Raw genomic sequence first — 26,911 nt, 5'->3', positions numbered from 1 at the left:
CTGGTCTCAGTGACACTGCACAAAGTAATGGTTAATATTTGCACATTTGGTTAGAATTGAAATTCACCCACACTGTCCCAACTGTGAGGCATCTACACAGACATAGATATGTTGTGTCGGTTGTCCCTGATCATGTAAATATTTATAGATTCATATGACATTACTGCAACCAAGGTTGCAAGGTTATCAGAATCCCTAATCTCACATTCTATAATTGACTTGTTTAAAAACAAGGTGTGACAAGGTTTAGGTTAAATGTGGCAAACACAATGGTAAGAATCTTATATTGTGACAGCCTTGCTTTCAAAGCTGACCATGCTGTATTTGCCAGCCTTTGTGTAAGCCGTCCACTGCAAATAGTTTGAATTCCACTGCTTTTTGAAGTCAAGCTTTCAGGTTAAGTTGAATGACCATTTTGTCTTTTGGGGCCACTGGTAAGCACAGAGCTAAAGGTAGATGGGTTTAAGAGCATTAAATTCAGTCAGATTGTCACTATTTTCTTTTCCAGTAGTATCTGCTGACAGTAAAACAGACTCCATTGTGGTACTGTTTAGATAATAAATATGATAATTGACCTACCTTGCTTTCAAAGATGACTTGTGGATGTGTGGTTTGGCCCTCATAGAGTCTCAGCGGGCATTTTTTTTTTTTGATGACGCATGGAAGTTGTTCCTGGTTGCTTCAGGATTAGCTGGGATAAAAGGGCTACATGCCACAAATGCTGAACCTGGTGTGACACAAATAACTTGACCCGCTCCAAGGCTTCACTGACTTTTACGTTGTTAGATCGCTGTGTGGAAAGAACAGTCTGTAAGATTTTTTTTTTCTTTTCAAAAACGTGACAAGGACGAGGTGATGGTCAAAATAGAAAATGTTGACATAACTCAAGTGAATACATTGTTTATTTCAGATGCATCTAATTAAAAACACACATTCTAAATTTGTACTCGGATTGTTTTTCCTTTTTAGGCCAACTTTTCCAATATACCCTGAAACAAAAGTTGGGGAATTTACATTTCTATTGAGAGGAAAGATGAAACTTTGTCTTTTTAAGTATTTGGGTAAAAACAGTGTTTTTTAAGAGTTAGATGGGCACAAAATAGTTACCGTTAAAGTGAGAAAAGTTGGTTTATGTTCCATGTATTCTCATGCAAACTCAGGTAAGTGTGAAAGCGTTTTTACATATGTCACTGTACACTTCGCACTTTACACGTATTATGCAGCTTTGTGAAAAACTTAGTGCACCTTGTGATTCCGTAGCTTTAAGATCCACCTTTAGCAACAATAACATAAAGCAATCATTTTCTGGAAGATTGCCAGTCTTTCATGTCACTATGTCTGAATTTTGGCGCACTTATTTTTGCAACTTAAATTCGTTGAGGTTTGTTTACTTTCGTTTTCCCCGGTCCTTGTCAGGTCCTGGCACAGTATTTTGTTGTGGTTCAGGTCTGGACTTTGGATGGACCACATTGATTATTTCCATTTTCTGTCATTCTGTTGCAGATTTGCTGCTGTGCATGGGATCATTGTCCTGTTGCATAACCCGTTTTCTGCCTCACATTTAACTCTAGAATACTTTAGTATACAGAAGAGTTTGTGGTTGACTGCAAGTTCTGCCAAGCCCAAATCATCAGCCTCCACCACCGTGCTTGACAGTTGGTATGAGGTGTTTGTTCTGATATATTGTTTGTTTTTCACCAAACATGGAGCTGTGCATTATGGCCAAAAAGCTCCTCTTCAGTTTCATGTGTTCAAAGAATGTTTTCCACTTGTGGTCAACTTGGAGAAAAATGGCCTAAATTATTTGGAAACCTCCCTTCCCAGATTTAACGGCAGTAACAATTGCTTCTCTAAGATCATTGCTAACATCCTTTCTTGTCCCCCCCCCCCCCCCCCCCCCCCCCAATTTCGTTAACACACATCTGAATGCTCCAGACCTAAAACCTGCTACAACTTGTGCTTTAAAAAAGGTGCTCACAGTTTCTGATGATCAGTTAACCAAGTGTATTTGATTGTCAGCACCTGGCTACTACTTAGCATCTAAATTCCTATGGAAGCAGTGAGGGTGTATTTGGTTTTTCACAGGACTGTAGCTTAGTATTACTCCATAAAACACACATGAAACAACTGTGGTTTCACAAATAGTTTCTTCTTGTGCTTTGGTAAGTCTTCTGAGTTTCTTCATCAGGTAAACTGCCAAACACAATGATGATGGTGTTGTGTTTTTTTTTTCTTTTCCCAAATGCAATATGTGGTTAATACCAATACAATATAATACCAACACTGCCTGCTATTGTGCAGTAGGTTGAAAATCAATCACAGTAAGCTTTGTTTCAACAGTTTTGTAGTCATCATGTGTGATGCAATTATTTAAGAAATAAGTGACAGTGTGTTGTCAGAATGAAAGTTATTTTGTTTGATAATAACTTAATAATGTTATAGAAGACTCTGTTTTTACTACTTAAATTTAGACTTTTTTCCCCCATCTGAACTTGTTATCTACATCTTTGTTCCCTCCAGATTATGTGTTTTAAATATGTATCATTACTCTTTATTAGTAGGATATTTGATTTCATATTCTGGAAAAAATTAAATAAATTAGAAAATATGCATTTTTTTTTCCACTAGTGATGTAATTAACAAAACAGTATGTCCTACTATTCGTGGGAAAGTGGTTTAATACTGGGTGGGTGGTTGTCATATTCGGGATTACTCAATTAGCCAAGTACTACCTTCACTGTATTTTTTATTTTTTATTTTTAAATACGTGGCAGTAACCAAGAGTTCTGAGAAGTTTATGGACAAATACATTGTAGCATTGAAGAGTATGAACACATTGGCTTATGCTCTACACAAGTAAGTGGTGGTGGCAGCCTGTCAAAATGCATTGTCCGGACATGCCTTCACAGCATCAGGATCATGACAGGAGAAAAATGGTGGGCTTGTCAGAGAGGTTAATGAAAACAGGGCAGAAGCGATTGTAACACAACATTCCTTTCTATGGGCCACAACCATTAAAATAAAAAAAGGCAAAAAAAATTTATTTAACGACTTAATTTGTTTTTTTTGTTTTTTTTTAATTCATATTTTTATTAAGGTTTCAAAAGCAGGCATTCACAGTATGTACATCATGTAAGCATTCTTCATACTTAGGTTATCTGCCTTAAATACTGAAATAGTATTTTAATTTACATCCAAGTCATAAGGGAAGAATACTTACAGCGATAGAAGTAATTGAAACCATCACATAATCCGAAAATCAAAAAACAAAAAACAAAACTAACAAACCTAAGAAAAGAGAAAAAACAAAAAAAACAAAACAAAACAAAAAAAAGAAACAAAAAACAAAAAAACAAAAAACAAAAACAAAAAAAACCCAAAAAAAAACACGGATGTGTTGGTATGGGGTGATCCTATAAATATATATACATACATCATAATTATTGGTTTGTAATAGTAAAATCTGGCCTATGAGGCGTGATATATTTAACCCAGTTTTCCCAATATGATGTAAATTTCTCCAGCTTGTGGTTAACAGAAGCTGTTATCTTTTCCATGTTATAAATTTCCATTGTGATTTCCATCCATGTACTTATGTTTGGGCTCTCTGGGGATAACCATTTTCTGGTGATATTCTTTTTACAGGCCACCAATAAAATATTTATTAAATGTTTATCATATTTAGGCCATTCCTGAGGTATATATCCAAAGAACATAGTCTTACTCTCGAGAGGTATTTCACGTTTAAAGATATCCTGTAAGGCATTATGTATTTCTCTCCAATAATCCCTCAAGATTGAGCAGTCCCAGAAAATATGGTAATGATTTGCACTTTGATTTCCACAGTTCCTCCAACAAGCAGGGGGGTTATCATCATAATGAGACTTCTGAGAAGGTGTTATAAAGTATCTAATTAGGCACTTCCAGCCAAATTCCCTCCACTTTTGTGAGCTGGTACACATCCACTGATATCTCCATATTGCCGTCCATTCTTCCTCTAATATTTTTATCCCTCCTTCCTTCTCCCATTTTGTTCTAATATATGAAGTCGAATGTGGTTTCAAATCCATTAGACCCTTATAGAGACATGATACAATTCTATCAATAGTTTCTGAGTTATAGCTTTTTATAAACAGTTCCATCAAGCGTGTGTTTATCATTGTTACGTTTCTCATCTTCGTGTCGGCATAGTGCCTTAACTGCAGATATCGATAGAAGTCTTCTTTTTCTAATGAAAATGTTTTTCTAAGCATGTCAAAGCTGAACAATTTTCCATCCTTCATTATACTGCACAGGGCTGTTATGCCCTTACCTGTCCAGTCCTTGAATCTAGAATCCAGTTCATTAGGTTTGAACTCTGAGTCGTAAGCACACCATTTAAGAACTGTAATATTGGTCTCGAGTTTATAACGACTTAATTTGTTATGCCAATGTAAATGTAGCTAGGTGCAGCAGAATTTGTTTAAATTACAACTTTGATTTTTGGGTTATGTAATACCAGTCACCTGTATGCAGTGTGACAGATGCACTGCGTATATGGTCATGTATACGTAGTGCATCTGGTTTTGCATCTGGCTCATACGTATGTGCTGTATCTTGTTGGTGGTGGTATTTTGGGCTCATGTGACTTTTCCCATGTAATTACTGCAGAAGGAAACCGTGCAAAATCATTTCACTTATGCGCGTGCACTTGTCTACTCGTGCATCATTCCTGCATACATATGCCGACATGCTACATTCATATTGTGCACAGGTTTGTGACAAGTTTTGTTCAACTTGCCAAGAGGCTTTTGGGGTCAAGTCTTTGGTATTTGCCTTTTGATCCTGTGCTTTGTGTTGCTGTTAAACTGAGTTCCCCCCCCCTAATCTTAGCCTTCAATGATAACATAAATATAAAAACATAATTCTCAGTTTTGAAATATGAGCCAATGTGTGATAACATGTTGAAGATTACTAGTGCTGGTTTGAAGAAAAAGTCACCACGAGGTACAAATAATTACCTTTTGTAAAGGATTTGTGGTACACCAAGGTTTGCCTGACATATTTTTTTATTTTTTTCAAATAAAAACAAATGCAGCAGATCACAAAATATGCAAGTTACTACTAACTTGCATATAGTCTGTTCTGTGTAACTGCTTTGATTCTTTCACTGTTCATACCGAGACTGCTGACTTTGACTGGCTCTAAGCTCTGGGTAGCTTTAGCGTTAACCATGTTGCCTATTTTAGCTTCTTTAAAATGTCCAGTGTAAGTATAAAACTAGGTCATTGCTGTTAGCTGTTAGTAGGGGGTGGTAAAAATAACATGGAGTGAGATTTTAGTACGATGTTATAAACTGAAGCCACATACCGATTTTTATTTATATATGTTCGAACTTCATTGCTCAGGTATAAACCTGTATTCATTTATGCCTTAATAATACTGCTTATTTTCTAATTTCTCCATGTTGGCTCAGAAGCGAGACAAACACTCAAAAGAGTTGTCTCTCGATCTCTGTTGCTATGGAGTCCCTGGTAGCCTACATGTAGGTCGGTTGTAAACATTTCAGGGTTGCTGTAGATGGTTTGCTGCAGTTGCCCGTCGATTAAGCTTGTGCTCCTCATTGCATTTTGTGAAATCCCACAAAGTCTTTGCAGCCTGAAATTTTTCAGCAAGTAGGTTGCACTACTGCTCGGTTTCTGCATGACAGGATTCCACATGACAATACCACTAACCTGTTGAGCAGGATGCACTGCAGCAAAGGGTCTGGAGCACAGTAAACAAGACGGGGAGAGTGTAGGTGGAGTGGAGGAGGGGGACAGAAGTGAGTTAAATCAGTCACTCGGCTAAAAAACCAGTGCCACGCCCAAGGTGCCAGGGCTAGTAAGAGCAAGCAGGAGGAATGTGAGGGAAATGAATGGGATTGTAAGTCCTACCATTCACATGGTGAGTTCTTTCTTCTTCTTTTTTTCATCTTAAGTCTGCACTACTTGCCACATAAACATATCACAAGACATGATGAGTATGATCTGTGCAGAATTCCTGATGTGAAACTCAGATTGTGAGTGTGTGTGTGGTTTGTTAGTTTAGCTGTGAGTCAGTTCAGTTTTTATACACACATATTTCAGTGCATTGTTAGCATGAGTGCTACTGATCAAAACTAACCACATGTGTCAGTGTGAATTATTCTGGTTGTTATGATTGTCACAGAAAATGAGAGGTTTTGCTCTGTGGTCAGCGGACTGCACAACATCGCTGTAGTCTTAAGGTGAAATCAAAACATCACGTGGTGTGTGTGAGTCCGTACAGTTTATTGCCCAGTTAGCAAGGCTTTATTATTTTTTTTAAATCTTCAGAGTGAAAGGGACAGTGTTTTGTCACGTGTAAATAAAGAACTGCACTCTGTCTGTGCGTCAGGAAACAAACATGCAGCAAAATAAGAATTTTCATTCAGCCCTCTAAAAAAGTCCAAGGGACTGTGGAAACACTTTGAACAGGGCAGCCAGTGATTCGACACTACTGCTGTGAGAGAAGAGTACATATTTTCTGTCTGTGTGGTTGGCAATCTGTTTACTGGAAGGGCTGCTCACTGAGAGCACATGTTGCTGCATGTGCAGTCAGTGAGGCCCAAGAAGTTAAAAGTGTAAATGCACGGGCAGGGAAAGTGTTTTTGTGGCAGCGGTGGGATATGTTTGTGTGCATGCATGTGTGTCTCTGATTTTGTTTGGAGAACGGAGCCAAAAAAAATAATAATTTTTTTTTAACCCCAGGAAAACCACACTAGAATCCTCTGTGTATGTGTGGTTCACTGGGAGTTAGGAGTTTGTTGGCTCCACTTTTAAGCCTCTTTCTGGGAACCAGCATTCCCTGCTCTTCTAAACCGAGCTGTAAGAGGCTGGAGGGCTTTGGGAATGAAGAGGCATGGGCTGGTTTCAGTATGTCCCAGGTTTGTCTTTTGTACACAGCGAGTGGTAACAATGGGAGGGTTACGTATCTGATATACACACCAAACCCTGGGACTCAGCTGCAAGTAATTAAAGCTGGCAGTTGGCAGAGAAGAGAGTCAGGCGACTGTAATGGCCGCTCTAAGTTCATACCATAATATTTGGATGATGAATCAGGCTGCTAGTAAGTGTTGTCATGCTGTTGACCCAAGGCTTTCTCCCTTCTCCATGTCCTGTTGCCCCAGAAGGGGGCACAGAGAGGAGAGAAAAGGCTTTGTATGACCCTGTTTTTGGTCTGTAATGAGATCTGCTATTTATTTTGCATGCTACAGCATTTGATATGTCTTAAGTTGCTGGCTTTTCCCAAAAGTGTACTCCGAGTCTTGACTAACTAGTTCAGATATATGATTCTACCGACCGTCCTCTGAGAAAAAATATGCAGCTTTCAGTTTTGGATGCTGTATAGTAGGGGGCAATGGGTGTATGCATAAAGTGCATACAAACAAATCTGTGCTTAAACTGTGCGTACAAAAGTTTCACTCACAAATTTTCTGACCTGAATTTGTTTGTGTGCTGCAAACAAATGAACTGCCTCAGACTGTGAGCACAAATAATCAAAGTCCTGCTGTCTCGGAAATATAAACAAATTTATATTGAAAGTAATGATGGCTTAATTTACCTCCCACCTTTATGAAACATACTTTTAGAGAAATTTTTAAAAGTTCCAGATATTTCACACATAGTCTTGAGTGAAAATGGGCATCATTTCATCCTCGATGGATGTCATCATCACAAACTAATTTCTTGGTATTTTCTCACTTGTTTTTATTTTTTCTTTTCATCTTTAGTTGACACGTTAGATGTCTTTCCAATTTCTTTTTTATTTTCTTGCCTGTATTGATTTTTATTATTATTCATATTTTGCAGCAACTTTAATGATGAACTTCAACGATGGCATCATTTTTTTCATGTTATAATACAGTGTTGGAGTGCTGTTGCTTATATGTGAAAACATGGTGGATAAAGGCTCCTGTGTCAGTAAGAAATGTGCTAAATTACCTCAAATGAGGTCATTTAAACACTACAAGTTGCTTGTTGAAAAAGGGAGAGGTGTTAAAAGAGAGTGAACTTCCATGACCCCTGTGGCGACCTATCATCTCTGTTTACAGCCATTAGCCCGAGGCAACATTAGTGCCTTCTGTAGTATAACAGAACACACCTGAATCTCTGGCTGGACTGTTAGTAGCATGTTGCATTATAGCTAATGCAGCCGCCAGGCTTTAACAAGCAAGAAGAATGTGGTAAATTAGATAATATCTTTGCATTGGCTGCAGCTATGCTATTTTTATCTGTCTGTTGTGACATCAGTAGTTTTACAGAAGATACGAGATAAATTTGTAAATCTTTTAAAAACCATGATGCTGCTTTTCTGATATGCAAAGATTCTTTACATACATTTCCATCTAATGTCAGTCACATTATATAGCTTTGAATTCCCCTTGAATTTTTAGTCTGTCAGCAAATTGGGTGAAAGGTGTGGCATGACTATTCATACTTGCAGCCTGTGACAGGCTTTGGCTTTAGTGAAAAGGTGAAGACGCGTTTGGCATCAGAACTGATGGTGAAATATGTTCCAGTGCATTGTTCCAATAGCCCTAGCTTTGTATCATGGGTATTTGTGTGTCATTGTGTTGGAGTCATTGCCAAGAAGGTCATGGTGGTTCTTATGACTGTGTAAGAGTGGTGATATGACATTGCTGTGTAATTATATAATTTCAGAAGAACGTATGAGCCAAAACCAAAAAGGTTTAATCACTTTCAGGTTTCCCGTTTACAACTCGGTCATGGAGCTGACACATTTGATGGTGCTCAACAAAAGCTGTTGAGATCCTGTAAATCTGTCACCTTACTGTCGCTTTTATTGGTTCCCCCCTCCTTTCACAACAGAGTCAGTGTATGACCTTCTTCCCAGAGAGCTGCAGTTGCCTTCATCCACTCAGCAAAGCCCAAAAGTCATGAGTCAAAAGAGCGGCGGAGAGGCAGGGCCTCTCCCTTCAGCTTCTCTAGCATCAGGTAGGATCCTGCTTCTCTTATCCTTATTTCTCCTCTGCAAGCAGGACTGATCATGCCCCACCCTGAAAAAAGTACAACTCATGTTATAGTCTGTACCTTCAGGCAAACAAACACCTGCATGTGGCAAGAAAGCCAGTCAGGCAACCATCGTGCTCCTCTGTGATTCTCACGTGAAGGAAAAAAAACAAAACAAACAGTAATAAAAGGCTGGTGAGGGAAGTTAATGGCAGCTGAACATAGCTAGCTGCCTGTATTCACATTGCTATGTACTATATGTTGTGGTCTCTTGTAGCAACAGTTTAGAAATATGGTTTATGCACATGTTTTAAGACAATGATATTAGTGCATAATGGTAATTAAACTGCAAAGTAGAACGATTGTAGACCATAAGAATATGAGGCCCCGGCAAAGGCCTGTTATTCATTACCCCACGGACTAAATCTACTTACCCATTTTTTTTTTTCTTAGCCTTTTTTTCCAGAGAATTAAGAAGCTTTGAATGGCTGTAATCACCTTGTTGACCATTCTGCAGTTCCAAGGTGGAGCTATTATTTACAGAAGAAAATCTTCTTAATAGACCAACACGGAAGTCCAGTATAAATGAACAGCTAATGACTATTTCATACTAGAGCTGGGCGATATAAGATTTTTTCATATCACGATATGTTTTTTTCATTTCAGGCGATAAAGATATCTATCACGATATAAGCCAAATAACTATATTTGTAAGATTTAAATGTGCCGTTACTCACAAGTAAAATGTGAAATAATCAGCAGCTTGTTTTGATTTAAATATTTATTTCCCATAATAAGTTCAACTGGGTAGATGTACGTAAGGAACATGAGACCTTTTCAGATAAATAAAGGCAAATATTGCAAACTACACAAAAGCAGCCGCTAAAGCGTTTAAGTTTCAGAATAGAACAAGCGAAACAGACTACTAAATTGTCAGTTCCACTTACAAACAAAATATTAATTCTAAAAATAAATCTTAGTTTGTTTTACAGAAGAACAAACAAAATTGACTAACTGTCAATATCAAATAAACTGAGAACTAAAAGGAAATTCTCAATCTCTCCTTGTTGTATAGCTTAACTTTTCAAACAGTTTTAACAGTGACTTTAGTCTGACAAAAGCCGAATGACGAATTAGCGCTTCCAGTCAGAGATTGCGCATGCACCGCTTTATTGTATTTCCAGACTTGCTTTCGGCACAATTTACAGTGCGCGCTACTCTGTTTTTTTTTGTCAGACTTGAAATAGCCGAAATACCTTCACACTACGGAACTTCTATGGCTCTTCCGCTCGACAATCTCTCCGGCGTTGGAACCATCATCATTTTTTTTCTTCGGTAACCTTCGGTCACGCTCGGTTGATTTTTCTCTAGTTGGCACACTCATTTCCTCCATTACCGCTGGCTGCTTCCCAAACAAATACACATGTGCGGGTAACAAGTCACGTGACGTGACGCTGCGGCTGTGATTGGTTCGGCTCTGCGCTACTTAATTTGGATTGGCTGATGTTCTTTTTTTTTCTTTTTTTTTTTAAAGAGGACAAGAGAGATGAGGCCTATCGCAATAGTTTAACTTTTCTATTGAGGAAAAGTTATTTCGCAATACATATCGTTATCGTTCTATCGCCCAGCTCTATTTCCTACACAAGTAAAAGTTGCCCATTTTTTTTGAGGACTGTTAGCTTGTTGAGAGCTCCAGATTTAGATCCGGATTGGAGGGTGAGCCACAGATTGTTGAATGTGTGAAGATAAGCATATCTTTTACCCGCCATTGTTGCAGTTGGGTTTATGGTTTCACGGTGGAAATTAACACATGAGAGTTTTGCAAAGATTCTAGAGATTAATTAAAAATCTCAGCATGTGCTTCTAAAAACAAAGAAACAGCAAAAAGTGCTGTGTCACTGATTTTATTTTATTTTTTCTAATTTATCTTTTGATGTTTTAACTTGGTGTTCTATGTTCACTTGATATTTGAAGTTATTCAAATGTTTCAGCTGACCTGAGACTTTTAAGTGACTGTTTTAGTAGTTATTCGAGGAGAGATGAACACTTAGGGGTAATAATGCAAGCAAGGTGGGCTCAGTCCAGGAGCTCCAGACTCCAAAATCAAGTCAGCCACTTTTGCATGCATGGGACTTTGACAGTACAGACTGCTATGATACAGACTTTATGGTAGGTTCTATTCATTGCCTGACCCAGGCTTTTTACCCCCTTTTTTGGTTTTTATAAATATTTTCCTGTCCTGCCTACTTTTGATTTTTTTTTTTTAATACCAGTCACAGGTCACTGCTTCCACAAGCAATTCATGTAGAGCAGGGGTGGGCAACTCTGGGCCTCAAGGCCTGGAGTTCCCCACTCCTGGTAGATATTTAGATATCATCCTGAATCCAATGATTGGTTCAGTACCAGAGCTCTGGAGAACTTCAAGCCATTTAACTCAGCTGTGTCGGATCAGGGACACATCTAAAACCTGCATGACACTGGCCCTTGAGGTCTGGAGTTCCCCACCACTGATGTAGACCAAATAATTCATTGATAGATTCGTACCTATTGATGTTTTGCAGTCACATGACTGCTAACCATTTGACATTAAATTGTTTACCATTTTGGACATGTGACAATATTAGGTCAAGTGAATAAGATCCCAGTCACACAGGCCTAGAGACCAGCTAAACATCCCGTGGTCTATTCCCATCACTTGTGAGATTTTGGGGTTCCTTGACTAATTGGCATAAACCACCTTGCAATTGCTTTGGTTGGTGACAGATTGCCATGGTCGCCTAAAGTTTGCATGGAACAGACTAAAAATTTTTCACAGACACTCACTGGCTGTTCTACAAGCGGTAGTGAAACTCTGAAAAGTGCAAAACCAACCAGACATGGAGACCTTTTGCATTCAAAGTAAAACTTGTACCTTTTGAAATGTTTTGGCTCCAGTGCCAGGGTAAAGCTTTTTGCTTAGAAAGAACGTTTTCCATTGTCGTTACACTTTTTCAAGTTTTCCTACAGTTTGTCACTGCAAATGCCTGCCTGTTACATCTGTAGTAGACTTTATTGTGCCAGATAAAAGTAGGAAGACATCTGTGAAGTTTGTTTGTTTGTTTGTTTTTTAACTTCTGATTATTGCCTTTACATTCCTAGGATCGACTGTACACGTGTCATAAGGTGATATGTTTAAAAGTTTTAAATGTCCCTCTGTAAAGCATTCTGGTGTCTGAACAGGGCTATGCAAATAAATTTCACTTGAGTAGTTAGCAAGCATCTGAAGACAAGTCGGCATCGTCCATGCAAGCTACAGGCAGCCACTGCTATCTGATAGTGAACAATGCAATCACAAAGAGGTTTTTGGTGAAGCAGCCTCTTTCTGACTGATTTCACCTCACCAGCCAGTCAAAGAATACAACCCCGACCCCCAGCGCGACATGTAGTTGTCTCACGTCCAATATGGGGGACTACTATCAAGCAATTTGTGCATGATGTCCTGCGAGAAACAGCCATAGTTTTGATGTTTTCCTGGTTGTTTGGAGAAAAAATTTGTTGTTTGAAGTATTAATCATTTGCTCTCATTTGTTTGTTGGCAATTCTGTATTGTGGTTTCTGATCATATGTGTTTTTGTCTCATGATACTTGCTCAAAATGACACTATCTTCATGCGTTTTATGCGCTCTTTTTTTCTTCCAACCGTTTTTTTTCTTGTAAACCAATGATTCATCCAAACGTCAACAATGTCAAGACCAGTGTAACTGTTTGTTTATAATCTGCCATTTTATGGCATTATTTTTGTGCCACTATTCTGAGCGCATGTAAAAAAAAAAAACTGAGCGCATGTAAAAAAAAGTTTGCAGGTGCAAGTGTTGTATTTTGAGGAGAAATTTATTTTGAGCGAAGAAAAGCTGAATTTGAGTGAACAAAATTCATTGCTGCGTGCAAAAAATGTATTTCAGTGTTTGCTATTATCCCCACACACACACACACACACACACACACACACACACACACACACACACACACACACACACACACACACACACACACACAATAGCAGCCCCTCTCTCTCAGTTTTTGCATTTGCGCTCGCTCACAACGTATTGCTCACACTCTCAACATTTCTGCCCGTGCGCGCTCAACTCTTTCTCTACACAGTTATATTTGTGACACAAAACCAGCCAATCACAGACTTGGATGCAAAAAAATCTGATTGGCTGTTCTGGTCTCCAATCAGCTCGAAATGACAAAATGCAATATCCCAGAATCCATTTCGTCCAAAACTCAAACGAGGCAGTGGCGGATTTTGAAATATTACTCTTTCTGGGTCACAAAATAAACTTTTACGATATTTTCATGCGAGAATGTTGCTGTGTAAACTTCAAATACCTGCTCGATTCATCAAGACATCACATAACTGCTCTAACGTTTTCGGAGATGCCTGTTACCCACCAGCTGACCGGGTGGTCACTCGGGTTAAACGTAATATATAAGGCTGAACTGACAAAAAAATCACCAACTACACCACCAGGTATTATAGGAAAAACCATAAAGCCTTTGAACTAAAACAAACGCTGTTGTGACAGTGACGTACACTGTCTTGTTGGTATATATGTATGATTTGTATCACCTTCATGTTTCCAAACCGATATCATGAGCAGCAGCTTATACAGCTGTGGCTCCAGCAAACATCAGCTGATACTAGAAATTAATTTTAAATAAATTCTAACAACAGCTTATCAAGCTTGAACGTGCTGCTGTTGTTGTTTAGCGCAACATCCACTGGTTTCCTGTTTCTGGCGCAAAGTGGGAGATATACAAACAAGAGAGACGATCAGCTGATCATTGATCAGTTTCATGATTGACGTAGCAACAGGAGAGGGAGGGAGAGAGAATGAGGGGAGAAGAGGCAGCTGTGCAACGTAAAGACAGAATAACTCCAGCTTTGTCTTTTTTTTCATTCTTGCTGAAGTCCAGAACAAATCGCGTTCCTTTTCCTCTCCATACGGATGTATTGTAATTGGTCCAGCCCAGAGTTGATCATGACCAATTGGCCAATCCACCACCTTTCATTGTTTATACCGTTACAAAAACAAACAAACATAAAAATGAAAAATCATCATCGGCCCACCGGGCAAATGCCCGGGATGCCCAATGGCCAGTCCAGCTATGCGGTCAGCTGGTGGGTAACAGGCATCTCCGAAAACGTTAGAGCACTTATGCAAATATGTGATGTCTTGATGAATCGAGCAGGTATTTGAAGTTTACACAGCAACGCATGAAAATATCTTAAAAGTTTATTTTGTGACCCAGAAAGAGTAATATTTCAAACTCCGCCACTCTGTGTTCCTCTGCCACTGCCTCGTTTGAGTTTTGGACGAAATGGATTCTGGGATATTGCATTTTGTCATTTCGAGCTGATTGGAGACCAGAACAGCCAATCAGATTTTTTTGCATCCAAGTCTGTGATTGGCTGGTTTTGTGGCACAAATATAACGGTGTAGAGAAAGAGTTGAGCGCGCACGGGCAGAAATGTTGAGAGCGCGAGGAACACGTTGCGAGCGAGCGCAAATGCAAAAACTGAGGGGCTGCTTTTGTGTGTGTGTGTGTGTATGGATAATAGCAAACACTGAAATACATTTTTTGCACGCAGGAATGAATTTTGTTCACTCAAATTCAGCTTTTCTTCGCTCAAAATAAATTTCTCCTCAAAATACAACACTTGCACCTGCAAACTTTTTTTTTTAGGTGTGCTCAATTTTTTTTTATACGTGCGCTCAGAATAGTGGCACAAAAATAACGCCATACCATTTAACCATCCTTTCCCCACACTCTTTATATAGTTCATTTTAAACTCTTTTGAATATTTTTGAAATAACAGTGTGCACCAACCAGCCAAAACATTAAAACCGCTTGCCAAATACGATAGCTCTGCAAAACCTCTAAAGGTGTCCTCCAGGCACCAAGATGTCAGCAGCAGAGCCTTCGTTGTCGTGATCTGTAGATCACGCTATTTTTTTTCTTTCTTTCATATCCTTCCTCACTGAGATTGCGATGTGGGAAATTTTCAGGCCACACCTTGATCTGTTTATGCTTCTCAAACCATTCCAGAGCACATTTGCAGTGTCAATTCTCCTGGTGGAAGCTGAAATACAGTGAATGCATTTGCATGGTCTGCTGGAGTGTCTCGAAAGGTGACATGCTTCAACGTAACAATACACAAGATTGTTAGGAGCTAATATTCTCTGGAGTGTCACACTGCCTCTGGTGGCTTGCCGTTTTTCCATAGTGCGTCCTGCTGCTACCAGGTGAAAGAGGTGCACGCACCCAACCGTCAACAGGACTCACGATCCTGCTTATGTGCACATTGTACCAGAGACATGGGACAGGATGGCCACTGCATTAAATCACTCAGTTCCTTGTGCTTGCCCATTTCTTTCACTTCTAACACGTCTGCTCCAAGAACTTTCTGCCTAATGTGTCCCACTCCCCTCACATTTACCACTGTATTCCTTGTTATGTTGGTGGTTTCAATGTTATGGCTGATCAGTGTATATAAGCATGTTGAAGCAACATGATTTTTGCCAAACAAATTTCCCTGTTCTATTGATTTCTTTTTTTCTCTTCTTTTTAATAAAATCTGAATACGTTTTTTTACTGTTCAGCTTTTATTGCTTATTTGCTGTCTCATTTTTATATTCCAGGAAGTTCCCTATGAAGCAGGGAGTGTCTGCATTTTATATGCAGAAAATGGTCTGCAGTTCTCTGCTTCCTAGGTCAGAAGCTTGTTTATTTTGTCTCAGCGGCTACGCTCAGTCCCCAAAATGAACACTGATAGAAAGCAAGATATAAATAAATGAAAAGTTCCCATAATTGGCATGCCTCATATTGTACAATATTATTATTGTCGAGATTTTTATTTGAGCATGCACAAAATGCTAGCAATAATGAATTTCTGTTGTTTTTGAAGTTGATTACAGTACATTGAAATAAAATATAGTGGCCTGCTCAACCTTTGTCTTCGTTTTTAGTCTTCTTGACATAACACCTCCACTGTGCTACAAATACTCCACATTTATAACTTCATCAGAATCAGATGCACATTTATATGTAAGATCTAGTAACAACACAGTTTCTTTTTTGGATGACAACATATAAAAAAAATGTAATAAAATCAGCAACAAAAAAATTGAAACAGAGAAAAAAACTATTTTGCTGTAAAATTGGGACTACTAGCCAACATTAGTTGAGATGCCTGTATTAACTATCTAATTATTTGCACTGTAGATGCCTCTTCTCTGACCATGGAAGGCCCTCGCAGTGCTTTTTCCACCTCTTCCAGCTCCACCATGCATTCCAGTAATCTAACCAATGACCAGAAACCAGTTAAAGACAGTAATGTTGATCCAGACGACACCAGGAGTACCAAAGTGGTACCAGAGGCTGCTGGAGCAGAACGTGGAAATGGTAACGGCAGGGGCAGCGGCGAGCTAGCAGGAGGAAAAGGTGTAACAACCCAGGAAGGCCCACTGCATCACCCACTGACTCCATCAAAGCGTCGCACCGTACTGAACATCTCGCCACCTCCAGAAGATTTGTTTGATGACAGCCAAATGTCCTGCCAAGATGATGGGACCCAGGATACAGAGCAAAGTAACAGCATCTGGATGGATGAATCTCTGTCCAACTTCAGTGTGACGAGCACGCTGTCTTACAATGACAACACAGAGGTGCCACGGAAGTCCCGCAAACGTACCCCCCGTCAAAGGCCTGGCCCTAAGACGGCGCCAGCAGGGGAGGGCAGCATGGATGTGTTTGATGCAGACAGTGCCAAAGGCCCACACTTTGTCCTGTCGCAGCTAGGCCCTGACAGCAAGGGAGGACATAAAGGAAGGTTTGTACTTTTTGTATTATGATCACCAGAAATTTGTCACATGCCTCTCGACATTTCATGGAGTTGTCAAAAATATTTCCAGTGGTTTCTTCCTGATTAAAGGGAGGTTTTCCTTCCCACTGTTGCCAAAGCGATTGCTCATGGGGGTCATATCATTGTTGGGGTTTTCTGTTTTTTCTGTACTATTGTAGCACCTTGAGGCAACTGTTATTGTGATTTGGCACTATATAAATAGAATTGATTTTGAAATAAATGATGTTACATTATCAGTAAGTAAAGAAAACACATTGATTTAGGACATTGTTGACTCACTTGTTAGCTAGCTTTTTGTTCATTTAATAGTTTCCTTTGATAGTTGCACCAGCCCTTTAGTAGTTACTTGGGTACTCAGCCTTTCTCTGACTATAACTTTAAAGACCCGTTTTAATAATTTTGCTCAGCCCTCATCGTTATTGTAGAAGGAGGTAGTATCACGAAATGATACGTTGGCACACACCGACAGATGGAAATCTTTACCAAACTGATCTGGCTCTAAATTTCCCACCACACTTTGACTGAAGGAGAGCGGTTAGATCAGAGGGGAGGGAGGGGCAGGATACTGAAGTACAAACAATGGTCAGCCACAGTGAATCACAGAGCCCTTCTCAAAGACCTAGGATAAGCAGAGCAGATTAAATAAACAGATAAGGCTGAACGTTTTAGGAGCTGGGGATAGAAAATGTTTGGTTGATGGACACCCTCTGAACTCTGCATTGCTTAGAGCGCCATGGCAACTTCAGAGCAGTTTCACTGTTGTGACTGAGAGCTATGTACTGCAGCAAACCCCAGCCAATTGCATACAGATATATAATACTGTTAGGGTTCTTTTTATTTAAACTGGGGTTCTGAACCTAACATTGCTGCAAACACTTGCATGGATTAAGTTGAAGACTTTTTAATCCATCATAGGCTACATGAAAACGTTAGAATTAGAGATCATCTGCTCGTGTCTCTGTCAAATTGGTCTTTGCTGCAGTTCTGATGAACCTCAGACTACTATTCAGAAAGGAGGAACTCTCTCGATGCAGTTCCCACAAAAGAGTGAGGGGAAAGAGTTGAAGATCCTCGTCCAGCCTGAGACCCAACACAGAGCCCGCTATCTGACTGAAGGCAGCAGAGGATCCGTGAAGGACCGCACTCAGCAGGGCTTCCCTACTGTAAAGGTAATTGTAAAACCCCTCTGTAGTTAATGTTGAAATTCTACTGCTTTAGCATCCCTGTGTTTAACGTTAGCATAAGGTGAAAGTAATTGCTGATATTGAATTTATTACTTGCAACATTTTCCAAAGAAGTTGGGGCACTCCTGGGCTTCCCTACAACTTTTTTTTTTTTTTTTTTAACAATACTGTATTGAACTGAGAAGACAAGTTGCTGTCATTTTGAAAGCAAAATGGTCCCTCAATTTTCATTTGAGCCTCCTAACAGATAGGCCTCTTGTGTTTTACGTATATCAAATGTTTTCTCCAAGTGATGGGTCTGGACTGTGTTCACTGACAATGATTTTGTGAAGTGTTCCACTTGTGTTCAAGTGGATATCCACGTCCTTGGGAGGATGAAATGAAGTGTCAGAGTCTGTAATATTTCATGAGACTGTTAGTTCTCACTGCTGTTCACAAATGAGGACGTTGGATGAGGAAATCAGCTCCTTCAGACTGTCAGTCACTTATCAGGAATCCAACTTTCACTTGAGTTCATGTGTGAAAACAGGGACCTAAGCTTTAAGGAGCTGTAGCTTGATGAAAAAGGAATTAAATTTTATGTACTCGCTCAGACTAAAGCTGAGCTGTAGTTAACCGACTTCAAAAGCAGACAAAAACCAGACGTTAGTCAGAACAGGCACATTGTCTTGTGTTTGATCATTCATTTGCCCAGGTTCTGCAGATGGTCACAAGGCAGCCAGAGCCCAGAAATGACAGGTGAATCCAAACTGATAAAACAATCACCAAAGCCATAAAGAACTAAAGCTGACCGATTTGCATCTGAAAGCAGAATCCAATAATAAATTAAGCTAACAATGTCCTTGAGCAAGACATTGACACCATCAATGTCAGGGCAGGTAGGTGAAGATGCACAAGTTCAGCTGAATGCACAGAACTGATTGGGCATTATATGATGGAATAGTGTAAACTGGGAGCTCATTATTAGCACAGAAGTTTCAGAAATAAGCAGTTCATAGTCCATAGTTTTGTATGAAAATGTTATGACACAGCAGATCTACAATGAGCTCCGTTTGATTGCTCATCTGTTTTTGCCTTGCACAGTTGGAGGGAGTGAGCGAGCCAGTGGTTTTGCAGGTGTTCGTTGGCACCGATGCCGGCCGCGTGAAGCCTCATGGGTTTTACCAAGCCTGCAGGGTTACTGGTCGCAACACCACAGCCTGCAAGGAGGTTGATATTGAAGGCACAACTGTTATCGAAGTGTCCCTGGATCCAAGCTCCAACATGACCCTAGCGTACGTGCTTTTAAAACTGAAATTGTGTCATTTAAGTGATAGTTGTTAGTCCTACTAAGAACATTTCCTTATAATTGCCAAAATCCTCTTGAGAGCAAGTAAACCCAAGTTAACACTGCCCCTCACTGCAGGGTGGACTGTGTTGGGATCCTGAAGCTCCGCAACGCTGATGTAGAGGCTCGCATTGGGGTGGCCGGATCAAAGAAGAAGAGCACACGTGCTCGGCTCGTGTTTCGGGTCAACATCCCCCGTCCAGATGGTTCAGTGCTTACACTACAGACTCCCTCATCTCCAATCCTGTGTAGTAAGTCATTTTTCTCATACTTTGACTGGAAATACTATGTTGTGAAGTCGGTATATTAGTTAAACCACTTAAAAAAACTTTGTGCAGAAAATTATCCAGCAAGGTTTAATTACAAGGTATTATTTACGATATTCATGTAGTTATGACAGGTTAAGTGTGCGAAAATGGGTAGCTGACCTGTAACATGCCTGTTAATAATGACTATAATAATGTAAACTGAATTTTTTTCAGCTCCTGTTTCTCCATTTTTAGAGTCAGAGATCAGGAGACTATTGTCTTCTGATATCAACATTTGGAGAGGAAGGAGACAAAGATCCCATTAGACTGAGTTGTTTAATAATGCCTACAGAATGCAGAAGTACAAAGGTGTGGTTGTTTTTATAAACAGGAAAGACGCTTAGGGCCATAAAAAAATATCTGTGTCAGTGGATTTGGGAGAATTTGCTCTGAGAGTGGCAGGGGAGAAAGAGAGGGCAAGGACGAAACAATAGGTGTGTGAACTTCTATTGTTTACACGGAGCCAGCATACAACCCAGGGAAATATCTTTCCACGAAACAAGAAAAAACAGTAATCCTGCTTGGCATCTTAGTGTGTGTGCATGTCTGTGCGTGTGTGGGGGCGGATATTACTCATATCATGGGGACTTAAATCTGTTTATACAGTCATATTATGGAGACTGTAACTCGTGACCTGACGAGGTAGTTATAAGATTGGGTTAGATCTGAGAAAGTAATGGTTATGTTTAAGGTTGACATGGTTAATAATATCCTTTGAAGTGTGTGTGTGTGTGTGTGTGTGTGTGTGTGTGTGTGTGTGTGTGTGTGTGTGTAGACAATGCCCCCCAAAATCAGTGTTGAAGGTAAAGGGTATGTTAAGCATTTGCATTTACAGTTTTCTCAATACTTGGTGATCAGTTTTTCATTTTTGATAAAATATCTTTGAAATATTTATATTTACTGAAAGTTTTAATTTGAAAAGGCAAAACAAAGCTGCCAATCTCCTTAGAAATTTTTGTTTTCATATCCATCCATCCATCCATCGTCATCCGCTTTGTCCGGGGTCGGGTCGCGGGGGCAGCAGCCTAAGCAAAGAGGCCCAGACCTCCCTCTCCCCAGCCACCTCCTCCAGCTTGTCCGGGGGAATACCAAGGCGTTCCCAGGCCAGCCGAGAGATATAATCTCTCCAGCGTGTCCTGGGTCTGCCCCGGGGCCTCCTCCCGGTGAGACATGCCTGGAACACCTCACCCAGGAGGCGCCCAGGGGGCATCCTTGTCAGATGCCCGAACCACCTCAGCTGGCTCCTTTCGATGTGGAGCAGCAGCTGCTCTACTCTGAGCCCCTCCCGGATGGCCGAACTTCTCACCCTATCTCTAAGGGAGAGGCCAGCCACCCTTCGGAGGAAGCTCATTTCTGCCGCTTGTATCCGCGATCTCGTTCTTTCGGTCACTACCCACAGCTCGTGGCCATAGGTGAGGGTAGGGACATAGATCGACCGGTAAATTGAGAGCTTCGCTTTTACACTCAGCTCCCTCTTCACCACGACGGACCGGTGCAGCGTCCGCATTACTGCAGCTGCAGCCCCAATCCGTCTGTCGATCTCCGGCTCCCTTCTCCCATCACTCGCGAACAAGACCCCGAGATACTTGAACTCCTCCACTTGGGGCAGGAACTCATCCCCGACCCGGAGTGGGCACTCCACCCTTTTCCGGCTGAGAACCATGGCCTCAGATTTGGAGGTGCTGATCCTCATTCCCGCTGCTTCGCACTCGGCTGCGAACCGTTCCAGTGCGAGCTGGAGGCCTTCACCCGATGAAGCCAACAGAACCACATCATCTGCAAAAATCAGAGATGAGATTCTGAGGCCACCAAAGCGAAAGCCCTCCGCCACTTGGCTGCGCCTAGAAATCCTGTCCATAAAAATTATGAACAGAACCGGAGACAAAGGGCAGCCCTTTGTTTTCATATTAGTTTTTTGAATCACTGCTTCAGTCCTTTCAGCATGAATTTCTTTGCTGTTACTGTTAGATTTCATTTTATTTCTGCCTGGGTTGCACGTATAAATAAAACTTTAAAACATAAATGCATGACGTGTATCTGCTGTGTTTACAGCCCAGCCAGCAGGAGTGCCTGAAATACTGAAAAAGTCACTGCACAGCTGTTCAGTGAGGGGTGGAGAGGAGGTCTTCATCATTGGAAAAAACTTTCTTAAAGACACCAAAGTCATATTTCACGAGAATGCCTCTGGTCAGTAGTAAAGCTTTATGTTTTGCATGGTTATTATAGGTGAGGTCATTTCTCTGGTTGATGCTTTACATCGTTTCTGTGTTTCAGATGAGAAGTCATGGAAGGCAGAGGCTGAAATTGACATGGAGCTTTTTCACCAGGTGTGTTTTTTATCTATTTTTAATCTTTTTTGTGACAAACAATTATGGTAATGGCTAACGAGCTCAGTAGATAGATGCAGCCATTTCAGACTGGTAAGTGGCTTTAGATGTAATCATCTTAAATGGCTGCTGTTCAAAGGTTTGAGTAGTCTCATTGTGTTCTGACCTAATTACACTCCATCTTAAAGGCTATTACTGAGTGTGTCTCAACAGTCCAGTCTGAACCTTTGCTCTTGTTAAATGACATGACCAGAGCGATGAATCTGCAGCTGCCAAATGAAAGTATTCACATTTTGCTAAGACCTTGACACCCTCATAAACCAGTTTTACAGTTATCTGAAGTTGTGATGTGTATTGTTTGGAAAGGCTGAACAAACATGATTGAATGAACCAACTCGGCTAACTATGCTTTGATGATTTGAAAGATAATTTGGCATTACTTTGGTCGGTTAATGGTCTTCTGTGCTTCTTCATTATTGAGCCAAGTTTTACCGCCACCAGCTGCTGGTAGCTGGAAGTGCTACTGTCATTGATATTTAGTTGACATGGCTGCATGTTAGTGGCTAACACATCTGCCTCAGACACAATCAGATCCCAGGGTCAAGGCTGGAATGCTAGTGGACTCAAAGTGCTGGTCCCAAGCCTGGATAAATGGGAGGGTTGCATGTAGGATTAATATTAATAACAAAATAATATCAATATCTGGTAGCTGCAAATCCATCGTCTACAGCGAGAGTAAGAAATATGATTTATTGCCCATTTATATTTGGTGTCACTGTGATGTCAGATGTGTCATAGAAATCTCTATAGCAGAATGCTGAAGTTGGGTAGTCTTATTGTTGTAGTCGTGTTTGCTGATGATTTTTTTTGTTTATCATCCCAAAGAATCACCTGATAGTAAAGGTTCCTCCCTACCAGAACCAAGTCATCACATCTAAAGTGTGTGTAGGAATCTACGTGGTGACGAATGCTGGGAGATCCCATGACGTTCAGCCATTTACTTACACTCCAGATCCAGGTTTGTTTGAATCCGTTTCACACTAATTCACATGAAGTGTGTCCTTTTTACAATCGGCTGATAGAAAGATGACCATGAAAATGTAATCGGGATTCTGGTAACCTTGCATGTAGCCTTCAGATTACTGGGTCATTTCCCACACATGGCTGATTAGATTTACTGACTGGTACCAAAGCAGACCAACCTAGTTAGAAAATAAAGCTGGATTGTATTTAACACCCCAGACACACAGGCCAAATTTTCACTCTCTAGGTGTTTGGCCTTGAGGAATACACATTCTTTTCCTGGTGACCGATGGTTGCCAGGGGTTCGCAAACCAGTCTATCAGCCTGTGTGATTGGGCCTTAAAAACTTTTTTGTTTTAATATATAATTATGCTTTTATGAATGTTCTTGTGTACAGTAGTCATAAGACTTACATCACTTCTTTGTTGAGTATATCAATATATTGTCATTGTTATTTTAGCAGTCATTACCTTTTAAATTGTCTCTTTACTAGTTAATTTGATATCCTTTTAGTCCTCTGGGTGTAAAACACTGTAAGGTGTGACAAAGTAACTAAACTAAAATTTAGTAAGCAATTTAATTAGCTGTCCACTCACATCATATGTAGCTTTACTTAACTAACATTTTTGCTGTGCATTGATTTTTGTCATTTTGCTGACACTTGCAGCAACAATCGATGTTCCTGTGAAGAAAGAGTTGCCTTCTCCAGTGAAGACGTGTTCTTTTGATGAGCAAATTAAAGGTTATTTTTTATTTATTTCAATTTTTTAACAAAGACACCAAGGTTTCCTATATATAGTAAAGTGAATACATGGAAAAAAATGTAATGTAATCCTTGCTACTCGTACGGTTGTAGATAGATCCCTGATGCCTTTGTTGTCTTTAGTAAAGAGAGAAGATGTCACTCCAATGGAGGTGACAAGCAACCTTCAGTCTTCAGGAGTATTTAAGGTGAAGCTTTTATCTTATATGTTGCTTTCATAATTTGTTTTAAAGTCAAGTCGTTCAGTTCGTTCATGTTTTATTGTCCCTGAAATAAAGCATAAAGGTAGTATTCTGTGTTTTGAAAAAGAGAATAACAGTGATGCATAACTGAAAAGCAAAGTGAAGCACATCTTTTGTGTTCTGTTTTGTGGGTTATCAGCAGACTGGTGATCTGTGCCCAGCCCAGCAGAACTCTGATATGACGGCAGGACATCTAAATAAAAACAGAGTATTCTCCAGCAACCTGTCTCAGCCTGCAGGTGATCCTGACAAAGGCCAGGTGCCTGTTTTTACCAGCGCTGAGCCCTTAAGCACCATCCAGAAGCAGGACATTGTTGCGGGCAGCTCGTTCTCTGTGCCTGCAGACTCTCTGCTTCAGCAAGGATCACAGCAGTTCCTTTTGGAGACCAGAGATGGCCTCAGGCAGGAGAGGCCAGGTGTCAGTTCTGGAGCTGTGGGAAGGTTGTGTGGGGAACCTGCATCTCAACCGCAGCAGCTGCCACTCTTTCCTCCAGATGAAGTAGCCCAGCTGGAAGAAGCAGTGAGACAACTAAAAGCCAAAGGATACTGTAACTTATCACTTCAATCTGACAACCCTATAACCAAACAGCAGCAGCAACACATCCAGCATCAGCAACAGATCCAAAAACAGCAAATTCAGCAGCAGCAACAGCAGCAGCAGGTTATGGAGAATCTGCAGCAGCAGCTGTTTCAGTCACAGATGCAGATGCACTGTGCCATGTTTCAGGATGCATCCCAGGCCAAGAATGGAGAGCTTCAGGTCTCATCACCAGGTGTGGTGACTAACCAGGGATCACTTTTCCAGCCGGACCAGCAACAGCAACAACAACAGCAGCAGCAACAGCAGGCAGCTCTTTTTCAGCAGGCAAATGATCTTCTTTCTATCCAGACAAACTTCCTCCAGCAGACCCCATCTCACTCTTCACCACCGATGTTTCACAATCCCAGCACTCTGGCAGAAACGCAGGATCCACAGGGGGCGCTGTTTCAAAAAGCCTCCCAGGAACAGGTCCAGGCTGCACTCTTCCAAAGCACCATGACAGTGCTACAGTCTCCAGAGCAGCAAGCCTCATCCCCTGGACTCTTCCTCCCCCAGACCTCTATGTCCAATCAGCTTTCAAACAACAGTTCCCAGCAACAGCAGCAGCAACAGCAGCAGCAGCTGGCCTTCCTTAGCGCTTTACAATCTTCTTCCCCTGAACCACAGTCAGTATTTCAGACCCAGATCTCCCCCATCCAGCAGAGAAGCCCCATGGAGCAGGAGCAACCATCTCAGCCTCAACACCACACACAGCCAGCCCAGCAGGCCACCCTGTTTCAGAACATCTCCCCACATTCATCTACAAATTCACTTTCTCCAGGCCAGCAGCAGCAGCAACAGCAGGCTGGCTTGCTGTTTTGCAGCAACACACTTTCCACACCAGACCAGGGCTCTAGCATCCTTTTCAGTAACCAAGGCCAAATGCCTCCTTTGACCAACAACAGTCTAGTTTCTCAAGAGCCCCAAAACACCCCTCTGCCCTTTTCTCAAGCCAACATGGTGACGGTAACCCAGCAAGATCGCCCAGAACCCATGACCTTAGGGAACCCTACTGAACCACCACAGCAAGCCATGTTTCAGGAGCAACAACCTATGCAGCTGGGGAACAGCAGCAACAGAGAGGAGCAGCCTGTGGGTCTCTTCATGCCTCAGTCCACTATGGCCTCTCTGCAGGGGGGTCTGGCCGCTCAGGAGCTTGCACAATCAGCCGTGTTTGCCTCACAGAATGGCGTGGCAAACCTCCAGACAACTACGTCCTCCCCTGTTCAACAGCCAGGATCTCTGTTTCAAACAGCTGTGAGTGGGAGCGTCAATCAATCCAGCCAGCCTCAACAAGCTGGCCTCTTCCTTTTCGGTATCCAGAACGGTAAGGAATTTATTAGGCAAGTGCACGTTGTTGAAACTGCTGAAATGACTCAAAGTGAGAAGTGAGGAACAAGATTATCACTTAGTTACTTTTAGTTCACTCTGGTTGCTCTCATTAGAGTTGTTTCCAGATGCAGCAAACAGCTGTTTATGGCAAGAAAAGATACAGTTAGTAATTAGCTGGTAAACCTAAAGGAGTATTACATAGTCAAAAAGCCCATTTTTCTTCTTCATTATTTAGCAGAGCTAAAAAGAAGCTTCGTTGAGTGATGAGACTCACAACTTTGACTACTGAGCATTGCTTCGTATCTATTCAGTAGATTCACCACATCAACTTAAAGCGTGATAGAAAGTTAATGTGTTCATTGCATAGACAAGGGCTAGGCAACTCCAGGCTGTGTTGGATCAAGGACACATCTAAAACCTGCAGGACACCAGTACTCGAGGCCTGGACTTGCCTACCCCTGGCATAGACTGTATCTCTATGTATCACTACTTGTTTCTGCTGCCCTCAAGTGGCAAAAATGAGTTACTTCAGATTAAATTTCACATGTCTGTGAAATACCAGTATTAGAATTTATCCTTTTTATTTTTATTAATGTTCATCTTTAACATATTTGTAAAGTTGTTTTTTTTTATCCCCATCCTTTAATTGTCCAATAAAAGAAAAACAAAACACAATTTTTAAGTCTGATTTATAGGTTGCAAATTGGCAAGAATTGAGTACAGTCAAATCTGGATTGTGAGGACTCATTATTGACAGTAAAGTAGTGTCTCCACTTTTCATTCAAATTTATGACCAAAGCATAAGTAATTAATAATCTGTTCACTGCTTACTTTATTCAAGGGCCTGTGGTTTGTTATTTTCTTGACTGTGGTTCCTGTTGAGTCATGAAGCTCTTTCTGTTCCT

At 40.8% G+C, this 26,911-nt stretch overlaps 1 protein-coding gene across 10 annotated transcripts in view; it reads left to right on the top strand.

The window, feature by feature from the left end:
• Nucleotides 1-26,911, top strand: part of nfat5b (nuclear factor of activated T cells 5b) — a 44,319-nt gene that overhangs the window by 12,212 nt on the left and 5,196 nt on the right. For 2 of the 10 annotated variants that reach the window (XM_085402078.1, XM_085402092.1), the window contains 11 exons: nucleotides 8,871-8,996; nucleotides 16,281-16,887; nucleotides 17,903-18,089; nucleotides 19,188-19,378; nucleotides 19,510-19,682; nucleotides 21,792-21,926; nucleotides 22,014-22,066; nucleotides 22,952-23,084; nucleotides 23,757-23,831; nucleotides 23,976-24,040; nucleotides 24,234-26,001. In XM_085402078.1, coding sequence (XP_085258204.1) covers nucleotides 8,871-8,996; nucleotides 16,281-16,887; nucleotides 17,903-18,089; nucleotides 19,188-19,378; nucleotides 19,510-19,682; nucleotides 21,792-21,926; nucleotides 22,014-22,066; nucleotides 22,952-23,084; nucleotides 23,757-23,831; nucleotides 23,976-24,040; nucleotides 24,234-26,001 — 3,513 coding nt within the window. Of the gene's footprint in view, nucleotides 1-5,772; nucleotides 5,926-8,870; nucleotides 8,997-15,697; nucleotides 15,770-16,280; nucleotides 16,888-17,902; nucleotides 18,090-19,187; nucleotides 19,379-19,509; nucleotides 19,683-21,791; nucleotides 21,927-22,013; nucleotides 22,067-22,951; nucleotides 23,085-23,756; nucleotides 23,832-23,975; nucleotides 24,041-24,233; nucleotides 26,002-26,911 lie in introns of those variants that run through there. The other 8 variants (XM_085402105.1, XM_085402084.1, XM_085402098.1 and 5 more) reach the window with 6 other exon arrangements.

The sequence above is a fragment of the Rhamphochromis longiceps genome, linkage group LG1 (genome assembly GCF_057381845.1).
Source record: "Rhamphochromis longiceps isolate RC_006_pf linkage group LG1, R_longiceps_female_GT1.1, whole genome shotgun sequence".
In the NCBI taxonomy this organism is placed as follows: Eukaryota; Metazoa; Chordata; class Actinopteri; order Cichliformes; family Cichlidae; genus Rhamphochromis; species Rhamphochromis longiceps.
Note: the sequence above shows the minus strand (reverse complement) of the source record. Positions and strands in the feature narration are given on the sequence as shown.